The sequence below is a fragment of the Plectropomus leopardus genome, chromosome 18 (genome assembly GCF_008729295.1).
Source record: "Plectropomus leopardus isolate mb chromosome 18, YSFRI_Pleo_2.0, whole genome shotgun sequence".
In the NCBI taxonomy this organism is placed as follows: domain Eukaryota; kingdom Metazoa; phylum Chordata; class Actinopteri; order Perciformes; family Serranidae; genus Plectropomus; species Plectropomus leopardus.
Window position 1 is genome coordinate 25318918 of NC_056480.1, and position 23584 is coordinate 25342501.

Below are 23584 nucleotides of genomic sequence, written 5' to 3' on the forward strand. Positions count from 1 at the left end.
TGTTTGTATAATGTTAGCCTACTCTAAAATAACATTCTGTGAACATTAAAATACCTGCCAAAAAAAAAAAACATTTTAAGAATATTTGGGCATAATGTTCTAACCGTGTTATCAAAAACATTTTTAGAAGGTTATCACCAAACATTTTTAGGATGTTTTTAAAGGACATTACTACCTATAGAGAAAACATTCTGAAAACTAAAGAAAACTTGCTGCTGAAAACATTACAGGAACATTGCATTGTTACATTCTAAGAACATTTTTAGAACCAAAAACTTCTTGCTGGGTTACCAGTCTTGATAACTATGTTGGTTGATATTGATAAGAATATTGTGTATCATCTTGTTTATGGAATGACGCATGTTTCATAAAAAGTATGGATAGTCTTCATAGTAGTCTTATTAACCTGAAGCAGTCAAAAAGTTACACTGCCACAAAAGCTTGATTGGGTCCTCAGATAGCTTAGAGGACTTTTCTTTGTCTGAGTGATCTTTCATGCTTTTTTATAATTGCGAAAGTCCTCTTCACAAATTGATATTATTTTGTATGAGGGGTTTGTTTTGCACATGCAGAACAAAATATTGTATTCAGTCAGACTGAAAACTAAAAGGGCAGAAAGAGACAAAGATCCCTCTGATTAACAGCTGAATAAGAGGAGATGAAATCAGCAGTCAGTGGTGAAAGAAATGGACAGCTTAGCATCAAAATGTAAGCAGATTTAAACAGAAACAGGATCTTGTTTGAGTTTCAAGTGCGCAATAATGTCTCGCTGTTCTTAAAGCTGTTCGGAAAACTTAAAAATAAAGATAGAGGTTTGGTCTAGGGTTAACACTATTGGAAGGAAATATCAGCTCAACAAACTATAGATGGAAAAATCACACTCTGAATCTTTTTAATCTAGCCACTGAGTCGACTGCAAAAGGGCACAAAGAAAAACTACTTACCAAAATGCTTGAAAATCCTTGAATTGTACTGTTTGGGTTAATGATAATCTTGGTTTATGCTTTTCTGGATTGAAAATTTGAAGATATAAGGTTATTTGAGAAAAAAAGGAGAAAAGATACTGTGACACTGTAGGGAAATCAACTAAAAGAAATTCTAGTCTTATTTCTTCTTTTCGTGCCAAAACTATTTCAAAAGTCAATAATATATTTGGTGTCTGAAGTTTTTAGTTTGAGTTAATTATTCTGAACTCCTGAATGGCAATGTATTTTACAAGGAAGTAAAACTCTTGTTTAAAATCAAGTCAGCCTAATACATTACAAAAGTCAGTTGGAAACAGTGTCTTTTACTAATTTATCCCTTTGAAACCTGGATCGACATCAGTTTTCTTGAGCTGTGTTCAGATGCCTTTCACAAGCTATCTGACCCTGTAAAACCAGAGCAAATTGGCTTGATTTCTTTCAATAACATGAGGAAAAAAACCATGACCAACTGCCAAGAAATGTCTCACATATTCCAAGAAATTAGTAAAATGTGACAAGAAAATTACCTTTAAAAAAAAATGTTTAAAAAGAGGGGGGTATTATTAGAAAAAATATACAAAAAATAGTGGAAAATGTCTGAAAACTACTATATAATAATTAAAATTATGTAACAGAAAAACATATAGCAAAAAATATGTAAAATATATTTTTTTAAGTACTTTAATTAAGGTAATTTTCTCATTTGTTTTTGTATTTTTACTATTTTTTCTTCCTATTTTGAAGTAATTTTCTTGTAACTTTTTTCATTTTTTTTTTTTTTGTCATGTTTTGTCAAGTCATGTTAAGTTGCCCTTTGCATTCTTTCCATTTATTTGAAAGAAATCAAACAAATTTGGTTTCCAAGAGTTAATGGAGCTCATATTGGATTAACCATATAGGCCATTGTAGATTGGTGGTAATCACGGGATATCTGCAAGCAGGAGTTAACTGTAATTAGCAGCATCTTCTCACAGTAACCAGGTATCTTTGCTCTAGTGAATGAAAACCAGTCTAGATAAATCTCTTTCGTTGTACGCTAATACCTGTGTGGTGTGTAGTTGCGCTTCTGAAAGGTGTTTCACAGCTTGCGTGTGCACGTTCCTCTCTAGTGATGACTCCCAGTGTCATCTTTTACAACACTTACCGGAACACTTACCAAACGCTGCACACATACAAGGATTGTGTGTTCAAAGCATTCAATGAGGGGTTATTTGAGACCTTTTACTGTAAACAGTGTCAGTGCTTCATCTCTTTATAATTGGTGGCTCATTTTTTTTCCCTTAACAGTTTTAGCTTCCACAGCGCTTTCTCTGAGCACTGCAGAGTATAAGGTGCATGTTTTCTCTTAATGGTTTCAGTGGATTTACAGTAAATTGGATGGCTTGTGTGTGGATGTGCTGGGGATTCACTGAGCTTTAATTGCTGCTACTCACTGCTCACATGGGTATGAATTGAGCTTCAGCGAGCCTGAGATGTGTTGATCAAAGGTTCTTTTAGAGATATCTATGGTCTGGTGCATTAAGGTACACTGAGTATTTGCTTGCATATGTCTCAATGAGTTGGTGTTTACATGGGCCTGTATTCCTTGGCCTGAAAGATAAAATTCATGATAGTCATTGCTAAATACCATGACACACTGAGCTGAACCCATAATCCTAAGCACTAACTAGGGCATTGCTGCCCCCTTCCACACCTTCTGCTCTGGCAAAAATAATTGGAGGCTGACATATCTGAGTGAAAATGTGACTTTCCCACAAAATGTTTGTTCCTTACAATCAATGTAGGGAGTTCTGGGTACAGTTGCAACATTTTATGATTGCAAGAAGTCTAATTCCTCTAGAAACATGCTAAAGTGCTGATACTTAGAATTTTCAATATGCCAATATGAGAAATAAGGTTGCTAACGGATTCCCCAGAAACAAAGCGCAATCATTGTATTTGATTATTATATTAAATACTACTAAGTAAATACCATAAAACTTAAATTAATAATCAAAGGCTATTATTTGCATCAACAGGCTAATATTTGGGGCAGGTGTCAGTCTTTGCTGTGTAACACACTGAAATTCAATCAAAGTGTTTATTCTAACCTCTTTTTTTTATGTATTCAGTATTACTTCCTCTTTGGTACTTATGGTTTCAAATGAACTGATTGGTTGAATCGTAGAGAATCTTACCAAGCTAACCATGTGTGCAGCATCTCCAACATTTATATTTTTATGTGTTATCTAAGCAGCTAACTAGCAGGTAGCCAACAACCCAGTTTTTAAAATTCAAACAACTTCTTTAAAAATGAACTCCATGGTAAGCCTCTAATTGAGCCTTTATTTGTCAATGTATGTAGCTACAGTGGGGTAGTAAAAGGGACTGGGTGTCTAATTGGGGTTATATTTGAAGTTTTACAGTATATAATGCTATAATTTTATAGTACAACAATGCATGTTGTCAGAATAATATGACTATTGAGATTGTGTTGCAACTGTACCCAGGGTTGGGGTCACTTGCAATGCCTGACTTCTTCCATTCAAATATATGTTGTGAACAATACATTATAAGGAATTATCTTTAAACGGTATGGTTAATTAGACAAATGTAAGTTTAATATACTAAAAAGTTTGGTGTAGCCCAAATAATCTCAGAGTAACTGAAAGAAGCACAGAAAGTGTTGGAACCATTCTAATTGTCCCCAACTCCTTCAAATGTAAGCTGCAAATGTGTCTTTTTAAGTGAATGGACAACCAGCCTGTTTGAAGGACAATTAATTACCTAACACTTTTATTAACAGATGCAGAAAACATTAAAACAGGCCTTTTGTGGAAGTCAAGATGTTAATGTGTGTTAATGTTAATGTTAATTATTGACATAGTTCTCTATGTCTAGCCTACATTCTTCCACAGCATAGTTGAATCCCTGAAATTGAGTTGTGGCTTTTGGTTGTGTTGCCTTCCCAAGACTTTCAATATTTATATTCATATTCATATATCATGGGTTTAGATGTAAGTACCTCTGTAACAGGATTTTTTCTTTAGCAAGATCAAAGTCGTCAGAGCTATGTGATCACAGAAGAGGTTTTTCAATTCAACTCAACTTCAAGTGCAAAACAAGTAAAAACTACAGCAACAGGCAGAACAAATTGTAGTTGACAAATCATTCTTTTTTAAGTGTAAATGGCACCTTCTAACGCAAGCTGTGTGTGCACCATTAAATTTACATATACAAAATGTCCATTTTCTTGTCAAACAGGATGAGGAGAAAATAATTTTCGTTGGATTTTATAAACTCATCAACATACAGGAGTCTTGGGAACAGTTTGTAGAAATCCTGAAATTATTATTTAAGTATAAACAAGATAATCACTAGTTTTGAATTTGATATTTAATTAAAGGGCAATATATTAAAGCTGCAAAACTATTCAGTGCATAGATCTGATCCCTCTAATTATACAGGTAATAATAACAATGTACCGCAGGGCTGACATTGACAGTAATAGAGGCTGAGCTCAAATCTGCTCACAGCATCCCTTCTTAAGGCTGATGCAACAAAGAGAGCGGCTGCACGTGCTTTTACCGTGAAATAATTAAATCATGGTGGTGCTCACTTCTCCACCAGAACAGTGATTGTGGTATTCAGGTGATTGTCTTGGGTCTTGTAGTGTTCTCCACTCTGAATTGTGAAATTCATATCCTGTTAGCAAACAGAAATTAACAGTGCGAGTTAGTTTTAGAATTCATCACGTCTTTTCTTTAAGTGTGGATTGTGCTCGTTCATGTCACACGTCATATTTACTGTGTTTCTTCTCTTTTGACAGGTGATGAGTGGGATTATATCATGTCTGAAGTACAGGGAACACTGGAGTTTTCTGTAGAGTTGCACAAGTTTCACAATGTGGATCTCTTTCAAAGAGGGTAAGCACTTTATCTCTGCAGAAATCACATTACACAGTATTACCTGGCAACTCAGCACACTCACACAACATACTTTATGTTGATGACGAATCTTAAAATGTTTATATTAGTCAAAGGTAGCTGCTTTTTTTTCCTTTGGAGCTTTTCTCGACTAAAAAATCACCTTAACTGATTAAAAAGAATACTGTTATTAATTCAGCACTTACATTTCAACATTGTCAGATGCAAACCTTGTATCACTATTTTCACTTTTTTCATAAATTAATCCTATTAGTCCCCCTCTATGTCTGTCAGTGGGTTTTACCATTTGTGGAGTGTCTTGAAACTGTGCTGATTGTAAAGATCTTCTGTGCTGCCAGGTGCTGCCAGGGGGAAGACATGTGTGAAGCATCCATGCTTTAAACTTTATCTGCAACTTTATTGTTTCACGGAGGCATACAATAGCAAGGAAGTAATTCTATTTTTTAATGGAGCTAGGTTCTAATTATTGTGGGTGCAATAATAAGCTCCAAGAAAGACAAATTATAAGTTTAACATCTACTTTGAGTACAGTAACACAATATTACAATATTCAACAATAAGAGGAATCACTGTACAACCCCTCAAATGCAACTTTTGTACATACATTTTGTGTTCTTTTTGTCATTTTATATATTTAGATTGCTTCTATTTTTTTTTAATCTTATGTCCTATTCTATTTAATTCACTATTTTTATTCTCCCTGTATGTTAATTATTTTGCACCAAAGCACCAACTCACATTCTTTTTATATGTAAATGTACTTGGCAATAAACCAGATTCTGATTTTGATTCTGAAAAATAAAATAGTTCAAATATATACTGCCTATTTTGTACTTTTCCAGTTGAATTTTCTGTAATATTCCATGCCATGAAAAAGATCCATGTTTATCCTGCTGATGCGTCTGCAGGAAGATTAAAACCTCTCATCTGGCCAGCTGAAACACCAGCTTTATCAAAATGATTTTCCCTCTCCAAATGGGCTGGGCTAAAGCTTTATCATGGTAATCCCTCCAGCTGAGTGCACTAATATGTTTGTTTTTACCGGTTGCCACGTCACTTCAGACAGAGACCTGATGTGACTACTGAGAAGAATTGGATCTCAATGTAAAGATGAGGCGCTGCAGAATAAGAATAGTTAGTTACCAGGACCTATGCATCTCACCATCCAGCAATGTAATTACTGAAATCAATACAAATCCCTGGACCAGAGTGGGAGACCATGCAGCTGTACACTTTGAAGGGCCTGGCTTTACACTGATTGCATTAAAGATTCTGATTAAATCTACATTCGATTTAAAAGAAAGCGATAAGCCTTTAGTTTTCACTAAAGGAGGCAAAGTTAGAGTCTTAGATTGTTTCAGATACTCATATTACATTTTCAGCGGCATTCTCTTAAAACTGTAGGTGGTAACTTTTATAAATCTAAATATTTATTATATTTGTTGAAACTTAGCACGTAAAGTTACATACTTAACATAAAGTGATGAAGGTTAAGTTAAGGCAAGTAGAGTTACATAGCTTAGATTTTAGTAAGTAAAGTTACATAGGTTTCAGAGAAGAAACAAGAGGATGATGTACCTTAAAATAACCTCTGTTAGTTTCACATGGTTCTGAACACAGGTCTCATGGGGAAAAGTCCTGAGTCTGTTTGACCATTCCAACACCTCAACTTGCCTCATTAGGCAGACTTTTGGTCTTTATACTACTTCCTTCTTTACTCCCATCAGCACATTGATCACGTGATCACACAAATTACTGGCTCATGATTATGTGGGTTAAATATTGTGGTGCAGTACTTTCAATGATGGGTAAAGTCAGTAGTACCATGGAGGATATACGCAGGTATACGGGGTAAACCCGACACTTTTCTTCTGACTGTTTACAGTATACCCACCTATCAGCTAAAACGTTATTGAAATATGTATAGGAGAATATTCACACTTCCTCTTTATGAACTTACCTATCTGCCTAATGATACACCAACCTCATCAATTGCCAATAAACCACAGGGTACTATAAAACTCAGTCCAGGCATTTGAGCAAACAAGTTGTAATGCAGGTATGAATGGCAAATGAAGTGGAATAAAAAAGTGGCTGGCTTAAAAATATACTCGAGTAAAGAGTAAAAGTACAGTTTTATATGAAGAAGATGAAAAGTATTTTCCTTAAAAAATATACTTTTTTACTCATGTGTATCTTCTAACGCATTACTACTCACCTCGATTACTTTTTGTAAGTATGCATATTAACAGTGCGTGAGAACAGCTTGTTCTCTGCCTCCTCATAGGGCTTCTAATGGCAGTTACAAGAATACTGCTTGTGAATGAAAGCAACCAATCACTGCTGCCTGTTAAACTAGGTGGCCCTCATTAAAAAATGAATCAAGATTGTGTTACTGCATTGCCTATTTCTCGCCTCATGTATTTTCTGAAACATATTACAGTGTACTGTTTAGCTGCAATATGAGAAAGTGTTTGACCCGGTCACCCTATTGAAAACAAGTCAAAACAAAGCACCAGCTACCAGCCTTATTTTAAAGCTAAACAGTGCACTGAAATGTTTCTCTGAAAACATTTGAGGAGAGAAATAGGCAATGCAGTAATTTAATTTTGATTCATATTTCATCAGCGCTGCCTAGTTTGATAGTTTGACCACTGTTCTCAAGCAGTGGCTGTAATGTTTGACAGCTGTGTCAGAGACTCCTCAGCTCTAAATGGCTGTTTCCGTTCAGAGTAGATTTTGTCAAATGCCATTATAAGCACTACCAGGAAGAGGAGAAACAAGTTTTTTGTTTTTTTTCACAGAATAACTGTCTCATGTACTTGTATTTTATAAAAGTTACCAACTGTAGCTTTAATGCAAACCATATTATTCTTTTCTGCAAATACAGTGTAAACTACTGCTATGTCCAGTTGTCCTCCAGCATCTTTATACCAAGAAATATTCACAGGTCCATCTTTTATTATACAATAAATAATAATGTAGTTTATTGAAAATTAAACATGAGCATTAGGTCTGTTACCTCTGCTCTGAGAGGTAGCCCATTATTTTCTAACCTGTTACTGGCCACTGAGTTGATCTGTTTCATTCCATAATCATCCCTTATTTATTTATCAACCTTTCAGAACCTTTTCCATGCTCTTTCCTGTCAGGCATCCATCTTTAGGAGCACTGTTGCTAACACACACTTATGTGATGACTGTGTTCATAGGCACGCTTTGGTCTCTCAGATTGCCAATGTGTCCCCGGAGAGCCGAGATGTGCTTTTACACAAAGCAGCTTTGACTCAAACTGTCAGAGTGACCTTTTCAAAGACATGTTTTCCATCGCCGCCTATAGTCTAGAATGTCATGTAAATAATGCTTATTTAAGTCAGTGAGACTGCTCTATTCTGTTTTCCATTTTATAGCTCTCTGCTGATACTCTATTTCTTATGAATAAAATTACTTTACAAGCTGTAATAATCCTATTTCCTGGGATCAATACATTTTCATTTTACTCATAGCGTTTGCTGGCACTATAGAAATCTATGCATCATTGCTCATCTGATCCCATGTACAGTATACTTTACAGCCTTTGAATAGAGGTACATTGTTATGTCTTCTTCATTATTGATAACCATTTGCCTGTAATTCTTTAATTATTTAGCTACATTTGAACAATTCATGGCTAATTTTCTTTAACATGACATTGTTAACTTCTTGTCCATGTCATGAAGAGCATTTCTTAAAAGCTTTCATGTTGCACTGGTCAATTTTTATGCCTCTGTACCAGCAAAAGCTGTGGCTGGAGGCGTTATGTTTTCATGGCTGTCCATCCATCACCCTGAGGAAATTTCTTTAAATCTGGCACAAACATCCCTATGGGCTCAAAGATGAACTGGGTAGATGCATGATATGTCAAGAGCACCCTGGGGGAATTCATTCAAACTGGCACAAACGGCCACTTTGACTCAGTGATGAACTTATTTGATTTTGGTTTTCATATGTCATAGGTCCATTGCATTCCTGTAAATGTGATATCTAAAGAACACCTTTAGAGAATGTCTTCAGATTTTGCACAAACATCCTCTTGGTGTCACCAGTGGACTTTTTTTTTTTTAAAGAATTTGCCGGTTAAAGCTTAATGGTCAAGGTCTTTAACCTCACAAAACATGTTTTTGGCTATAATTCAAGAATTCTAAAGCAAATTGAGATAAAATTTCACACAAATGTCTAATAGGATAACGTGATGTAGTGATTACATTGTATGTCCAAAAGGTCAAAGGTCAGCTCCACTTTGACATCATAATGTTCTGCAAAAACACTTTTCTGGCATTTATTCAATGTCATAATTCAGGGACAGAAGGGGAGACATTTGGTGAGATACTGAAGTGGTGACACTCATCATGGGTGCCCACATTGAAACTGTGCTGACTGTGCAGATCTTCAGCAGTCTTCAGTGGAGGATGTGTGTAAAGCATCCATGTTTTCACAGACAAAATGTAAAGTGTAAGTGGAACTTGACTAGTGTACATAGGCAAGCAACCACAACTCAGTAACTCTAGTTTTTACCCCAAACCTGTCTTGTCAATACTAAAAGAGAGCATCCTGTTTTCCATCTTGACATGACACTTGATTGCATATGTCCTCAAAATGGGATGCACCACTTTAAAAGCATACATAAAAGGAATCACCCTAGTGAATTAAGTAATATATAGGTTTAAATATTAACATTTGAAGAAAAACTACAAAATGCATTTCTTGATGAAAATGCCTGTGAATGCTGAAAGCTGAAATGAATTCAAAACCATGGCTGAAAATGCAGGAAAAAAGTTTGTAAATATCTGTAAATCTTTCAGAAATGGAAGCTATACTGCGTTACCTAAAGAAGTTGAAATGCACCACTAGAGAAGCTGGAAACTAAACTGCAATAGTGCCAAAGGAGGAAGTTCAAATTAACTGAAAAGTTTTAAGATAAATGCTTCATACTTTAAAAGGCAAAAATGAAGAAAAAAATACATTTAAGCTTAAACACCCTTAAAACAATGCCGAATCAGCATTCACAGTAATAAAGAAAAAGAATAACAATACTAAGAATGCTGAATTAGCATTCACAGTAACTACTTTTAAATATAGTAAAAAAAAATCCAAGTCAGGGTTCTGACCCTGATAATGGCACACTAGCACATATTAAATTTTTGTGTCAAGTCATCCGTGAAAAATGTCTACCCACAGTAGGTGACTAACTACAATTTAAGACTGTGAGCTGAAAATATCTGTAAAATAGTAGTGAGCATGAATACCCTGGCTTTAGAGGACTGGATTCAAGCAACCTTTTACTTTTCTTTTCTTTTACCTGAACACCAGCTTGTGTGTTTTACTCTTCACATTGTGAATTTTCTTGACACCCCCAAGGCCATCTGCAAACATCAGTATGTACATTTATTTCATGCAGTTTTAAGTGTGACTGTTCTGTCTGTTTCCTCTCCCTCAGGTTCTACCAGGTACGAGCAGGGCTCAAAGTCTCACCTCGGGTGCCCCACAGGTTGATAGTGACAACACAAGACAATGCAGGTACTAAAACATCCCTACACACACACTCGCACATAGTATTTTTAGACATCACATAGACTTTACCAGTCAGACAAGGTACAGGGTACAAGGTACAAGATAGATTTATTTTGTCATTTTTCTTAAACATGGTTTAAGTAGAAATGAAATTAAAGCTGACCCTAAATCCCGCTACATCTTTTTGGTGTTGATTGGAGTTGAGGATTCTAACAGCCTGGGTAAAGAAGCTGTCTCTATAGCAACTCTGTTCTTATGCCGTATGTTGGTTTTCTCTTATTTTTTTAACCCTCACACTGATACATTCATTCAGCAAACGCCACTTTTTTGATGTGTGTGTGTGTGTGTGTGTGTGTGTGTGTGTGTGTGTGAACAGACTAAAGATTTTAGGATTTACAGTGGGCCCCTGGGCAGAAACATATAGAGCCCCCACCTTCCCTCCATGCAGGCATTTAGCATCTCTTCATGGTCATTTTGTGTGTCTTTATGTCCATTTCTCCATTTGTTTCTTTTGTGTGTCTTGGTAGTAGTTATTTGTTTCTTTGTGTTCATTTTGTTTCATTTTATTTTATTTATTTATTTTTTCTCTTTGTGGTTGTTTTTGTTGCTTTGTGTGATTTCTTTTTTGGGTTTTTTTGCAGTTTTTTTGTCTCTTTGTGGTAACTTTCTATGTCACTGTAGTTTTTTTTGTCTTTGCAGTTGTCCTTTTGTGTCTTTGTGGTTATTTTGTGTCTCTTTGGGGTCATTTTGTGTCTCCTTTAATTAATTCGGTGTCTCACTGAATTAATTTTGCACCTCAATGTGGTCATTATTGTCTCCTTGTAGTTTTTTTTTCTCTTCATGGTCATTTTATGTCTCGTTGCAGTTGTTTTTTGTGTCTTTGTGGTACTTTTCCACATATCTTTGTGTAAATCCTGCACACTTGTGTATAAGACACCCTCTATCATCACTGTGGTATCACTCAGTGATACAAATCAAACAAATACTCCCCATCATACAGTATCCATACTGTAACACTGTAACACTGACTGGTCATTGGTTAAATTTTAATCAAATGCCACCATTGGCCTCAAATCTTGACCAGTTTGTGTTTCAGCCACGGTGCTCCATGTCCAAAGGGGACTGAGTGTGAGAAAAACTCACTTGACACAGGGAATCATTTCATGACCACAGTTTGCGTCTGAATTACACACATTGTGTTGTTCATGCTCGTCTTTGAAGTCTGCGTGAAAACAGTAATCTATCACAGCGTCTTGTGTTAAAGACCACGTTAGCACATGGAGCGCTTGTATTTTGTGCCATTCCTGGAACTAGGAAGCACAATTTTACAGTTTCATGTGATTGTGGATATTTTCTGCAATGTTCTCTAAATTGTAGTCATCTCACAGATTCCTTCCTTAATGTCTTGGCTGTATTTCTGACATCTGTAGATTCAAAAGAGCTTCAATTAAAGACACAAAGTTCTAAGGCTTTCCTAAAAGCAGAGCAATCCACAGAGGAAAATAAAACCATATATTTGAACATCTGCTTATTGAGGTGTGGTGGATTTACCCAAGAATGCACCAGAATCCTTGGTTTTCATTCTGGGTAAAATCTCGGAATTAAAATAACCAAATAGACCTTTTAACAAACTGTGCACAGTAAGTAATTCTATCGGTTCCCATTGTCCCAGCTATCAGAATTATGCATCAGAGAATGAGAGCGGTGTCTGGGAATTTTAAGTCTCTATCTTGTCTCAGCGATTTTAGACATCTGGCAGTCTTTGACTGACTCAAAATCTTTTTTTTTTGATAAATATTGGGGGAGCTTCCTTTTATTTCCCGCGGTGTCTCAAGATATTTGCACTTTGTTAAACAAAGAAAGCTCTATTGGAAATTCTTTTCTCCTCAAGGAACATTTGCCTCTGGTCCTATAATGAGGGATTTAAGACTTGTGAATATGACATAACAGACTCAGAGTCGCTGGATGTTTTGCAGTGCAGCACAAAGCCCTATGGAACAGGTAATCCGGAAAAAGCCTTACTTCAAAGAAAACTAATATTGATTTGTGCCCAGAGATTTAAATTGAACTCATTTTCAGTTGTAAAAGCTCTTTCATCAAAGGTTTGTTTCTTACTTAAAATACTGTAGATAACCAGCAACAATACATGAAACCAACAAGGTAAATGGTAATAAAAACAACACTTGCTCATGCTCATGCTCCCTGCAATTTGTATTCATTATTTTCTAAATACAATCACTTGCATATGGTTTCTATCATAAAAGGTTCCTCAAATGTCTTGTCCTCTTTTGTATTCATAGGTTGTGACACAGTGTTTCTGAGCCTACCCGAGCGTTAAAATCTGGATCTCTGGCAATGCAGAAAGCTGTTTCACTGGCAATACTGATTCACAGTAATAATGGCTATTTTTAGCTTGTCATGACTGGAGCACTGTGTGTGTGTGTGTGTGTTCTGATCAAGCTGTACGTGTGAGGACCGTTGCCTGAAAGTGAGGCCCACTGTATTTGTGAGGACATTTTGGCTTGTGAGGACATTTGGATTTCAGGCTCAATTTGAGGTTATTTTAAAGCCAGGACATTTTTTTTTGTTGTAGCTCTTGTGGTTTGGATAAAAGCCACTAAGAAGATAGCGTGTCAGTTCTCACAGCTATAGCAGAATCAACGTGTGTGTGTTTGTGTGTGGTGGCAAGGACATGCTGATTGTGAGGGTGAGATGTCTGAAATAGGAGTGTAGTCTGTGTCATTCTGAGAATTTTCTCCAACAGGAATTTCCTTTACCTCAATAGTTCATGGATGGAGAAAAATCCCAAATTGCAAAAAATAATAACAGACAGCAATGGAAATGATAAAAATACCTGTCCAGTAGTCTCTCTCCATAGTCTATTTTTAGGGTGTGAAATCCTGTAGGTGCATATTTACATGATGTCAGGTAGGGAAAAGAAAAGAGAGCATAGTCCAGATGGAGGAGGCTTCAGCAAAACAGAATTGTGCTACTGTCGATTCTACCAACACAGTACGTGTAAACAGACAAATTTGCTTAGGTTAACATAATATGTATTTGAAGCTCATTCTTAAGCCTGATATCAAGGGAACTGACCTTGAGTGAGTCACCTAGCACGGGCAAATATCCAGCATTAAGAGGTATAATTTACACTTTGTCATGTTTATGCCCTTTAACTTACTACCACTTGAGAAATTAAATATTTTGTAATGTACACTTATTTGCTTTATTTGGGTTCTGACAAAGCAGACAGCTTATTTCTTGGTTAAAAAAAATCATGTAAAAACATAGCAAGCTATCTGCCCAGCACGAACAGCAGACAGACACAGTTAGCAGCTACTTGGGGAACACAGTGCAGTGCTTAGCTCTTCATGGGTTGGTGGAGACCAAAAAAAGAGCTAAAAGGAGAGTATATATTGAACTCTTGAAAAAGCCTGAGACACAACTCCACATGACAGATAATGTTGCTCCATGTCTGCCTGAAGTATAAACAGCCTACTCAAAATTTACGACATCAACCTAAATGGTGTAAATAGTTTAATAGTACTTTCACAGGTTGTTTCTGCTGCCAAAAAACTAAATTAAATAAAAACACTAATCCAAGATAACGTATGAGCTGCCTAATTTAGCGTAAAACCTGGTAGCAGCAGTGAGGAAAGTGAGGAAATAACACATGCCTCCCAGCTTTATATGGCAATGTGTGTTCAAAAGCTGACAAATTAGGACATCTTATGCATTTTTGTTTAGCCCTTTCATATATAAAAGTGTAAAATTGTAGTTTTCTTGGGTGATATGTTCCATGATTCCAGCGTGGAGATTAAGACGAAGGCAAAACTGAAAAAAAAAAAAAAGACTAGGGAACCAAACTACAAGCAAAATTAAGGAATTTATTAACAGAGAATAAATTAAATGTTTACAACAGAGGCTTAAACGCAACAACCGCAACTGCAAAACAAGGTTGTGCTCTATTTAACATATAAACAAGATGAAAATTAAACATAAAATACAACACTAATAAACACACTCCCTCTGGAAGGAAGTAAAGTTTACCAACCCTGGCAAACCATTTGAAGGGTTTTACAACAAACACACAGCCCTATTGTCTTGTTGCTGACTGGCCTACTGGCACAGTCTGTATGTCTCTGCTGTTGTTTTTATACTCCAGGCCCTGATGAGTGGTTGGAATCAGCTGAGCATAATCACTCACTAGTACTGCAAGGCAAGGAAACCGTGGAACCTGAAGGGACACAAAGGGAGCAGAAAGAAAATACAAAATGCACCACACCACGACATGTAGCATAGGGTATACCTTTACTTGGGTAGCTAGAGAAGAATTGCCCAAAACTGCAAATGACCACTTGAGGGTGGCTCCAAAAGAGAGTTTATGTTAAAATGGCCAGCTCTACAGCAAATATAATGTTTACAGCCTGACTATTAAGACACAAAGTTACACATAATAAAGGACGGGGCCACTTGAGAGAGGGGCTATCTGTGAGGCATCACCACAGTCTACGAATCAGATCCGCCCCTTGCTCCTCCTCAGCTCCACCCTCTAGTCCAAATATAGTCACTTTGTTAATTTTGATAATTGGTTGAATTTATGTTGTGACATTGGGTGACCAAAATTCTAAAAAAAAAAAAAAAAAGTCTAATGCTGACCTTAATTTGCAGCATGTTCCCATACAAAGTTGTCACAAGTGTTGCTGCTTTGTTGGTGCATTTACGCATCCACATATTATGTTTTAGGTATCATTCTGTGTCTGCTGTTTATGTTCCGAGATGCCACTACAGTGATGTTAACAAATGCACATGGTGGGATGATGCAGCACGTGACTATGTTGAGACAATACAAGCACATGGCAACCAACTCCAGGATGCCAATAAATGCGCATGCTGGCACTGATGGTTAGGATTAGGGGAATGAGGCAAATGGAAAGTTAATACTGTACTCCTGCATGAAAGTCCGGGGTTTGTTGGACCCATCCACTGAACATTTCAATCTGACGCTTTCCTGCCGTCCGCCTGCCTGCAGGCATATAATAACACTGCAAATGGTTCTTGTCTGGCCACATTCACACCTGTCCAGCTATGTTTCATGCTTGGCTTTTGACATCATGATTTTTACACTGTCAAGTGGCAGTATTCTTCTAGCTTGGAATGAGAACGGGCTGCAATTTGAAGAATACAGGAGACAGATGGGAATGATATTTTGTTGGTTTTAAGTTGTGTTAATAAGCAACCAAAATCCAGAAGTCCCATGCCAATGTCATCTTGCCAGCAAGACATCACAATGTTAATGTCAACACAATTTAAAATTTAATGTTATAAAACAATTAAAATATTGTCAACCCTATTTTAATTCTAAATGGAAATTTAATGTCAGTCTTATGTCATATTGACAGATACTGCCAGCGCGATACATTCCTGCTATATGAAATATATATTTCTATATTCGTGTCTGTGCCCTGCAGATGATACATTCCCATATATTACTGTTTGTCAACTCTATACAGTGTCATCTGCTCCAAAGCATTGCAGCATAATCCACTGACTGCAATCCTAGATTTTCCTAGGCAATAGTTTATTTGGCAAATAAGGAACACTGCAGCAGTGTGCATTAGAGTGGGCATTATATCCATATTGTAATTGGAAGGCTGTAGCCCTCCCCTCTCATCTGCAGCTCCTTCCGCAAGGTCATACATGTGTTAAGCCTGCTCACCTCACATGCTGAATCCTGAGCTTAAACGCACCATCAAACACAGGCACAGGAAATAATCCCTAACTGTGTTCTCTGTAAAAGTATGTATGCTTGACATTTCAATTGCCTGTGCCCCTCAGACAAATGAATTGTGAGAGAAGGATCGTGCCACACACTCAACTGAAGCATTTAATGACTGTGATTCACGCACAACAGCGTGGCGATTGTAAAGTCAGAATGTGAACAGAGAGAATTGTTGTTTAAGGTTTCTCCTGCTGCACAGACTTAGATACTCCCTAATATTAGTATCATGAAGAGCAGTTATGTGTTGAGTGTTGTGTTATACTGATAGGGAGTGAAGACTAGACACACACACTCACATACACAGCAGATGTGGAGCACCAGAGCCTGTAAGCATATTATTTCTAGCACAGACTTACCATGGCTAAAGCTTAAGGACATTTTAACATGTGCAGGATGTGATAACTCCCCAACACCTGAGAGAACTGTGGTGCACCAAAACAACAAAAGTGTGTGAGTTCGATGTGCTGCTTTTAATCTTACCCACTGTAAACATGAATGGAAAAGCTAAAATATTTTCTAATAATATTATATCCTTGAGAACAACAAGACGAGTGTGGAAATAATATCAAATACTACAAATACTATACAAATACAATATTTTCATAATGGCAGCACACTTATGAAAACAGTAAATAGCCATAGTTATGATAGTTCTTTTGTATCTAATTCAGCATAGTTTGAATGCTTCTATTAACGCATGATGACATTACCAAGATGCAACTGAGTGTTTGCCATTATCTGGTCTGATGTTGAGCAACTTTTGAGGCTAGTGCTCAGTACTTTCATCAAAAAGAGTTGATGTCACTGGTTAGCAAACTTTGTATACAGATTGCCCTGTGACTCAGGCAAATGTGTATTTTTCCTAGAATAATGATTTCCTTGCCATTTTCTGTTTCAAATTGGCAGGGGAAACATCTTCCCACTGCCAAAGCAAATGTGAAAATAAAAACAAAATATGTAAATTATTAGCTAAGCCAATCTCAACCCACTGCCGTAACTTAACCAACCCAATCATCAAAGGCAGGTAAGAGTACTAGCCAATCAGAGGAAGAAGAGTAAGGCGGGTCATGTCTTTGCTTTCCTAGGAAAATAACATTTCCTTGACTTACATATGAGTTCCCTCTACCTGTGGTTGTGCAGCCTGTTCTCATTTTGAAGTCATGAAATGCCACCTCTTTTGCATTGCTTTCAGCATATGATTCCAATGCCAAAAGCCACCTTTTGTGTCCACATGATAAGTTGCTGTATGATATCAGCTGAGAATGTGGCTGGACAGAACTGTTTGCGGTTTTATTTCGTGCCGGTGGATGGTTGGACAGCACCTGCTGTGGCAGCATGATTCGCACAGACAGTCGGTTTCAGTTGAGAATGCAACAAGTTCCACTCCACCGGGTCTGCATAATACGCCACTGGAGTGCATCAACATGAAATGCTGCCAGTAAAGAGGTTATATAAGGAGCCAAAAGGTCTGTATAGGGTGGGCTTGAGGGGCGGTGGATGGGTCCAACATACCCCAGACTTTGATGTGGGGAGTCCGGTGTTTGCTCCCTGTCTGAATTTTTTTTCGATACCTAACCATCCATGCCACTATGTTGGTTTGTTGACATCACGGCGTTGGTTGCCATGTGCTTTTATTGCATAAACATAACCACTTGCAGCATCATCCTAGCGATAGCGACATCCAGGATCAAAAAACAGCAGATGCAGAGGGATACCTAAAACATAATATGCAGACATGGAAGTCCACTGCAAATCGGCAATATGTGACGACTTCGGATGAGCATGTGTTAGGTTGTGCTTATCCTATAAGTGCCTCTTGTTGTCACAGAGGCTGCTGTATACCTACCTAACAATAAAAAATCAAGTAAGTTGCATAAGATTGTACAGATGCTGCTTTCTCCTTGTATGCAAACGGCTTTACTATCAATGTCAGCAGCAAGGCAGCTTTCTTATCAAGGTCTTATCACTTCTGCTCCCTCTGTACATAATGTAACGTTTAATCAATGCCGTAAAACAACCTGGCATTTAAAACTACTGTATGTGTGAGTGTGTGAAAGTAACAAGGGCAACTGCAGCAGTTACACTTCATTGATTTAGTCACTTTGGCCACACTGAAGGGCTACCCGGCATCAGAGAGAGGGCATGGAAGCACCTCGGGAAGATGACGTGTCCTTCACAGGTCAATCATTTATGCTAATTCCTGTGCGGCTGGCAGTGTCTAATCCACCTAACATGACATGAGACTTGTCAAAAACAAAAGTATCAAAGTCATGTTCGTCAGACTGTGAGGCAACAGCGCTGACACAGAGTCACAACTCCATACACTATATACCCAGAGGGGATTATGCCACCTCTGTCAAACATCCACCAAGTCTTTGACAACAGTTCCACACATCCGTCATCCTGGCTGGGGCTGCTTGATACTGCAAGTAGTGACAGCGTTATCAGGAGTAGGCCTGTGGAGATACGGAGAGTGAGAATGAGACAGAAAAGAGCACAACCTCAGCGGGGGGTCTCAAAGACCTCTCATGGCTCGCAGCTGGACGATAGCAGAGCTGGGGAGATTGTGCTAGGAGCAAAGAGTGTACAGCAATCATATCACACACACAAGTGCTGCAAGATCGGAGATGTTGGAAAGCAAAACACATAACTGTGTCCACCTGCTTGCATTCTTTATGTTAAGATAAGCAAACCGGACACTGACTTTTGCTTCATATTTGACAGACTTGAGAGTGGTACTGACCTTTCCATCAAACTTCCAGCAAGAAAGAGAATAAGGTTCAACCCCAACACACCAAATGCCCTACCTCTTAGCCATTACCCCTCTGTTTTGTGCATTCATGTCTAGTGGTAGAAGGGTTGGGTACCCGACTTGATACTTTAAAGGATATCAGTGAAAGTACATTGGTGCTACAGAGTATGTTTTAGGTTGCTACCTGAAAGTGCATCTGGGTGTGAACACCGGGTTAAGACAAGAGGCTGAAGTGCCCTAAAGCTGGCAAGCCAGGAGTTTAACCTGAGACAGGAGACGGAAACACTCCAAAGCTCCCACAGAGCTCTGCTACTGCTCTGTCAGAGCCAAAACTAGGACTGCAGCACCAATCTGCCGCAATAGTTTAGGCATCTGTTCTTTTTTCTGCTGTATATTATTTTAGTGATAGTCTAGTATCACTGCCAGATGAGCAGACCACTCATTCAAGCAGATCAGAGACAGCAGGTTAGCTCTATGTGTGATGAGAAAAGAGCAGAAGGGCAGAATTGCGTTTTAGTCTACTACATCACTGCTGCAGCTTGTTATAAAAAAAAAAAAAAAAAAAATTAATAGAGGAAATACAGTGCCAACAATGGTACTGTTGGGTACCAGTACCAACCTTTTGAGTTTTAGGTTCTGGTATTGGTTCAAATGTGAACAGTACCCAACCCTAAGGGCTGGGGTGTCCTGATTATCATTGGAATATAGGGGTAAGGTAAAGTGTTAGGACCATATGGCCCCAACTAGAGATTTGTCAGAGTCAAACTCCAGACTGAGTGTTAGTGAGAAATCATCAACAAGATGGCTGCACAAACAACAAAGGAAACCCACAAATCTTTGTGAATTAAGATTTTAAAATGATAATACTTATTGTATTAGTTTATGGTCAGTGTAATGTAATGTGGTACATTACTTTGCAGAAAGCATCACAAAAACAAACAAACATGCTGATGTCTCAATGGCTAACTCAATAACTACCCAACAATACATGGTTATTGCTGATTTGTGTGTTACAGTTTTGACATATTTTCATGTCGCGTTCCCCCTCTTTTGTGACATATGACACCCATAATTTAACTTAAATTGAGCAGCGAAGTTGCTGCAATTGTTTCCACTCAACTAATAGCAATGCAGACTGGCAGAATACCACTAGTGGCCTGGTAATAAAAGTGCTCATTGTTATGTGATGAGTTCTTTGATCCGTGGATAAAGTGACAATTAAGCTGTGAATGAATAGGGTCTTGAAGGCTTGTCCAATTTCATAGGGGAAAATTTTAACCACTCCCTCCTGTAACTTTGTTCTGATGGGCATGGTTCTGATAGATGTAGAGGTAGAAACAAGAAATAGGATTGGGGTTAAGTGTATTTTTCAAAATTACCAACTATTTGATGAAGGTTACCTGGACTTTGAAAGGTTCATGATTGACCATGCACAAGTCAGCAAGCAATGTAGAAAACATAGACGAGATTTTTCTTTGTTTTGGTCATTGTGGTTTCAGCAAAAGTACTTTTTTATGGGGAGGTGCTATTACCACCATGCCCAAGGAGAACAACCTGGTAAGGTCAAACCCACCAGGGACCCCCCAACAGAGCTCCCAGGCTCTTAGAAGCACGCAAGCCTCTCTACTCTCTACAAGGTCACAGCACATTTATCAGAGCTCATTGAAGCCTTATATCCCGTAAGGGATAGAGAGGAGCAACCAGAAGCAGATTTTTCATTTTGCAGACATTTCATTTGCAAATATGAATAATTTGTTCTATACTTGGTGTTATGGTGTCTTGTAGGGGTGAAAGGATTCATCAGTCTGGATCAATATTGTTTTAATGATCAAGGACCCAATGTTATCTTTGCAAATTGTATACAACGATAAATATTGTCATTAAAAGGTATGCCATCATTTCGGAATTCCAATGGCACATCTGTAACATCATCTATGTCAAGGGGCACCTCCTTCCTTAACATTCAAACAGTGCTAGCAATCTAGTAACAGAAAGACAGTGGTAAGCAGCCAAGGAAAGTACAGTGAGGTTATTTAATGATATTGTCTCATATCAGGCCCCTGAACTGAATTAAATCAAAGTTGTACTGTAGCAGACTTCATACTGTATGTAGAAAAATTAATATAATATTGCATTGTGATGAAACTTGTGATTTACGCCCCTAGTGTCTTGCTGGCTCACTAAATATTACTAACTCTATTAGGCTGATTTCATCACAGTTTAAAAATTGGACACATAGAAGGCAAAAAGCTGACTTCGGAGTGTTACGACATTGAACACAAATTAGAATAAGCATGCTTTAATACTAAGACACATTATTCACAAATCTCAGCACATGTTTCAACATCTGAATATACACAGTTGGATCCTTCAGCAATCCCAGTAAACATTGGCAAATGTCAGGTCACAAGGCAAAACTAATTATGCAAATCTGGGTACATCTTCACAAATCTGAACACATACTGCAAATATCAGGTGATGTATTTATCAAGTGAGAGGCCTAATTGGATTTCTGCTTATGAAAAACAGTATTTCTGAGACAATTCCATATTTATACAATTAAAAAAAAGATGTTTGTGGTATAAAAGCTCTGCATTTTATGACATTACTGGGTGTTATAGTGAATAAGCACTACTAATAATACTGGTGTAGCAACAAAATGGTTGTTATTTTTGTAACTTATGCATGTTGTTGTGTCCCTCACTAGGAGAATGCAGCTTCAGCTCTGCAGGGGTTTACGACGGCACCGTGTTCAGCCGGATCTTTCAGATCCTTTACAGAAATGAGGAGATTACGGTGAATGACTGTATGATCTTCAAAGTCCACCTGCTATTGGACGGAGAAAGGGTGAGTCATGCTGGTGACATTTCCTGCACATGCATACAAGCACACACACACACACACACACACACACACACACACGCACACACACACACACACACACACACATCCTGTTGAGAGCAATGGGGAATGCCATGTGGCTCCTTCCATGTTATCAGTAGCCTGGCTGTAAAATGCATGACAGATAATTACAGTGACTACAGCTGTATAATAGTTGAATTAAATGACCATTAATTAATGCATTTTATCGTCCACTGTTTCTGGTCCCTATCCCCATCATCTGATACAAACAATGCTTCCTTTTCATGGCAGATAGATTAGAGCCAGTTAATTAAAGCAGAAATCTAACACAGCTATGTAATGAAGAAGTCTTATAATCATGCTGAATAATGGAAGAGGAATGCTGCTCTGTCATTTGCCAAAAGTTAGAAGTGTCAGAGTTTGTTCAGTAGACTTCCACTGTTACTTGCTTACTGAATCTGTTGCTAACTGTAGCAGAACAAATATGAATCTGTTTTAAAAAATACAGCTGTCTGCAAAGGCTGTGGAATGATGCTTGGGGTTATGTTTACATGCAAATACAATTCACCTTTATTCCTGTCAATTTTCTTCCATTTAACAGCTAACTATTATCTGTTGTGTTGTGCTGTGAGAAGTTCAACTAAGTGTGATGTTCCCTCAACAGAGTTTAGTTTAGGAGTCTGAAAAATACAGGATTATGAGAAAATAACAGACAAAAAAATGCTCAGCAGGAAAGTTTATTTCTTCTTTTTTTAAAGAAATCATCTTGCACCTCTGTAGATTCATCTTTCAAGCTCTGTGCAAAGGTTCAGAGTTTGACCCCCAGACTGAAAACTATTGATTGTTGTGCTTCACAAACTCAGCATAGTCCCTCCCTCAGCAGAAACTGTAGCAAATATAGACACAAGCATATGAATGATAACTTAGTGAGTTCTTCACTACAGTGAACCCTTAAAGAGACTCTTGAAGGGGAAATATTTTAATTGAATGAGGAGGTGAAAGCCTTTTGTTTGTTGGATAATGAAGGCATGATCCACACTACTCTCTCTCTGATTGGCAACTCTTTGCCTTTGTTGGTTTGGTTGGTTTGGAGAGGTTAAGAGAAATAGCTTTGGTTAGGGTAAGAGCAAGAATGTCAGGGTAAGCAATCAGAAGAACATTAAGGGAGGGTCATGCCTTCGCTATCCTACAAAACATAAATTCACAAGGTGCAATTTCGGAACCGATCACTTGTCTCAGGGAGCACATCATTTTTTTTTTTTTTTGAAGGTTTAAAACTCGTGAAAGGCATCTAAAAGCAGCACAAGAACTGTGATGTTGCTCCAAGTTTCAAAGGGTTAAATGTGTATGTAGCAAGCGGATGACTGAGCAAAGACTTCCTTTTCCATGTGACAGTTATTGTTTATATTCTGATTAGCAAACTGAGACACAAGAATGAACATTTTTTTAGCAAATCTCTATAAACAGATATCTGTATATGAATGTAGATGCATTTTTTAAAAAGCTAATAAAAAAATAAATCATTGTCAGACAAGAGTCAGTGGGTTCCGAGATTGTGTTTGGGCCCATGCCTTCCATCCTTTTTGCTCTCCACACAGACTGCTTATCTGCACGCAAATAAAGCCCATTCAAATGTGATTGATAACCACATTGGAAACCACAACTCAGATATACAGACATCGATTTATAGAGATTACAGCCTTAGCAATCATTGGTCCCATCAAGATGGCCATGGGTCCACCCTACCC

General features: G+C 37.7%; 1 protein-coding gene across 1 annotated transcript in view; it reads left to right on the top strand.

Annotated features, from left to right (window-relative positions):
* The window catches only part of fam135b (family with sequence similarity 135 member B), a 60934-nt gene that overhangs the window by 7577 nt on the left and 29773 nt on the right, over positions 1-23584 (top strand). Inside the window, 3 exon segments of the mRNA XM_042507153.1 lie at positions 4774-4870; positions 10367-10446; positions 21682-21821. Coding sequence (XP_042363087.1) covers positions 4794-4870; positions 10367-10446; positions 21682-21821 — 297 coding nt within the window. The 5' untranslated portion in view covers positions 4774-4793.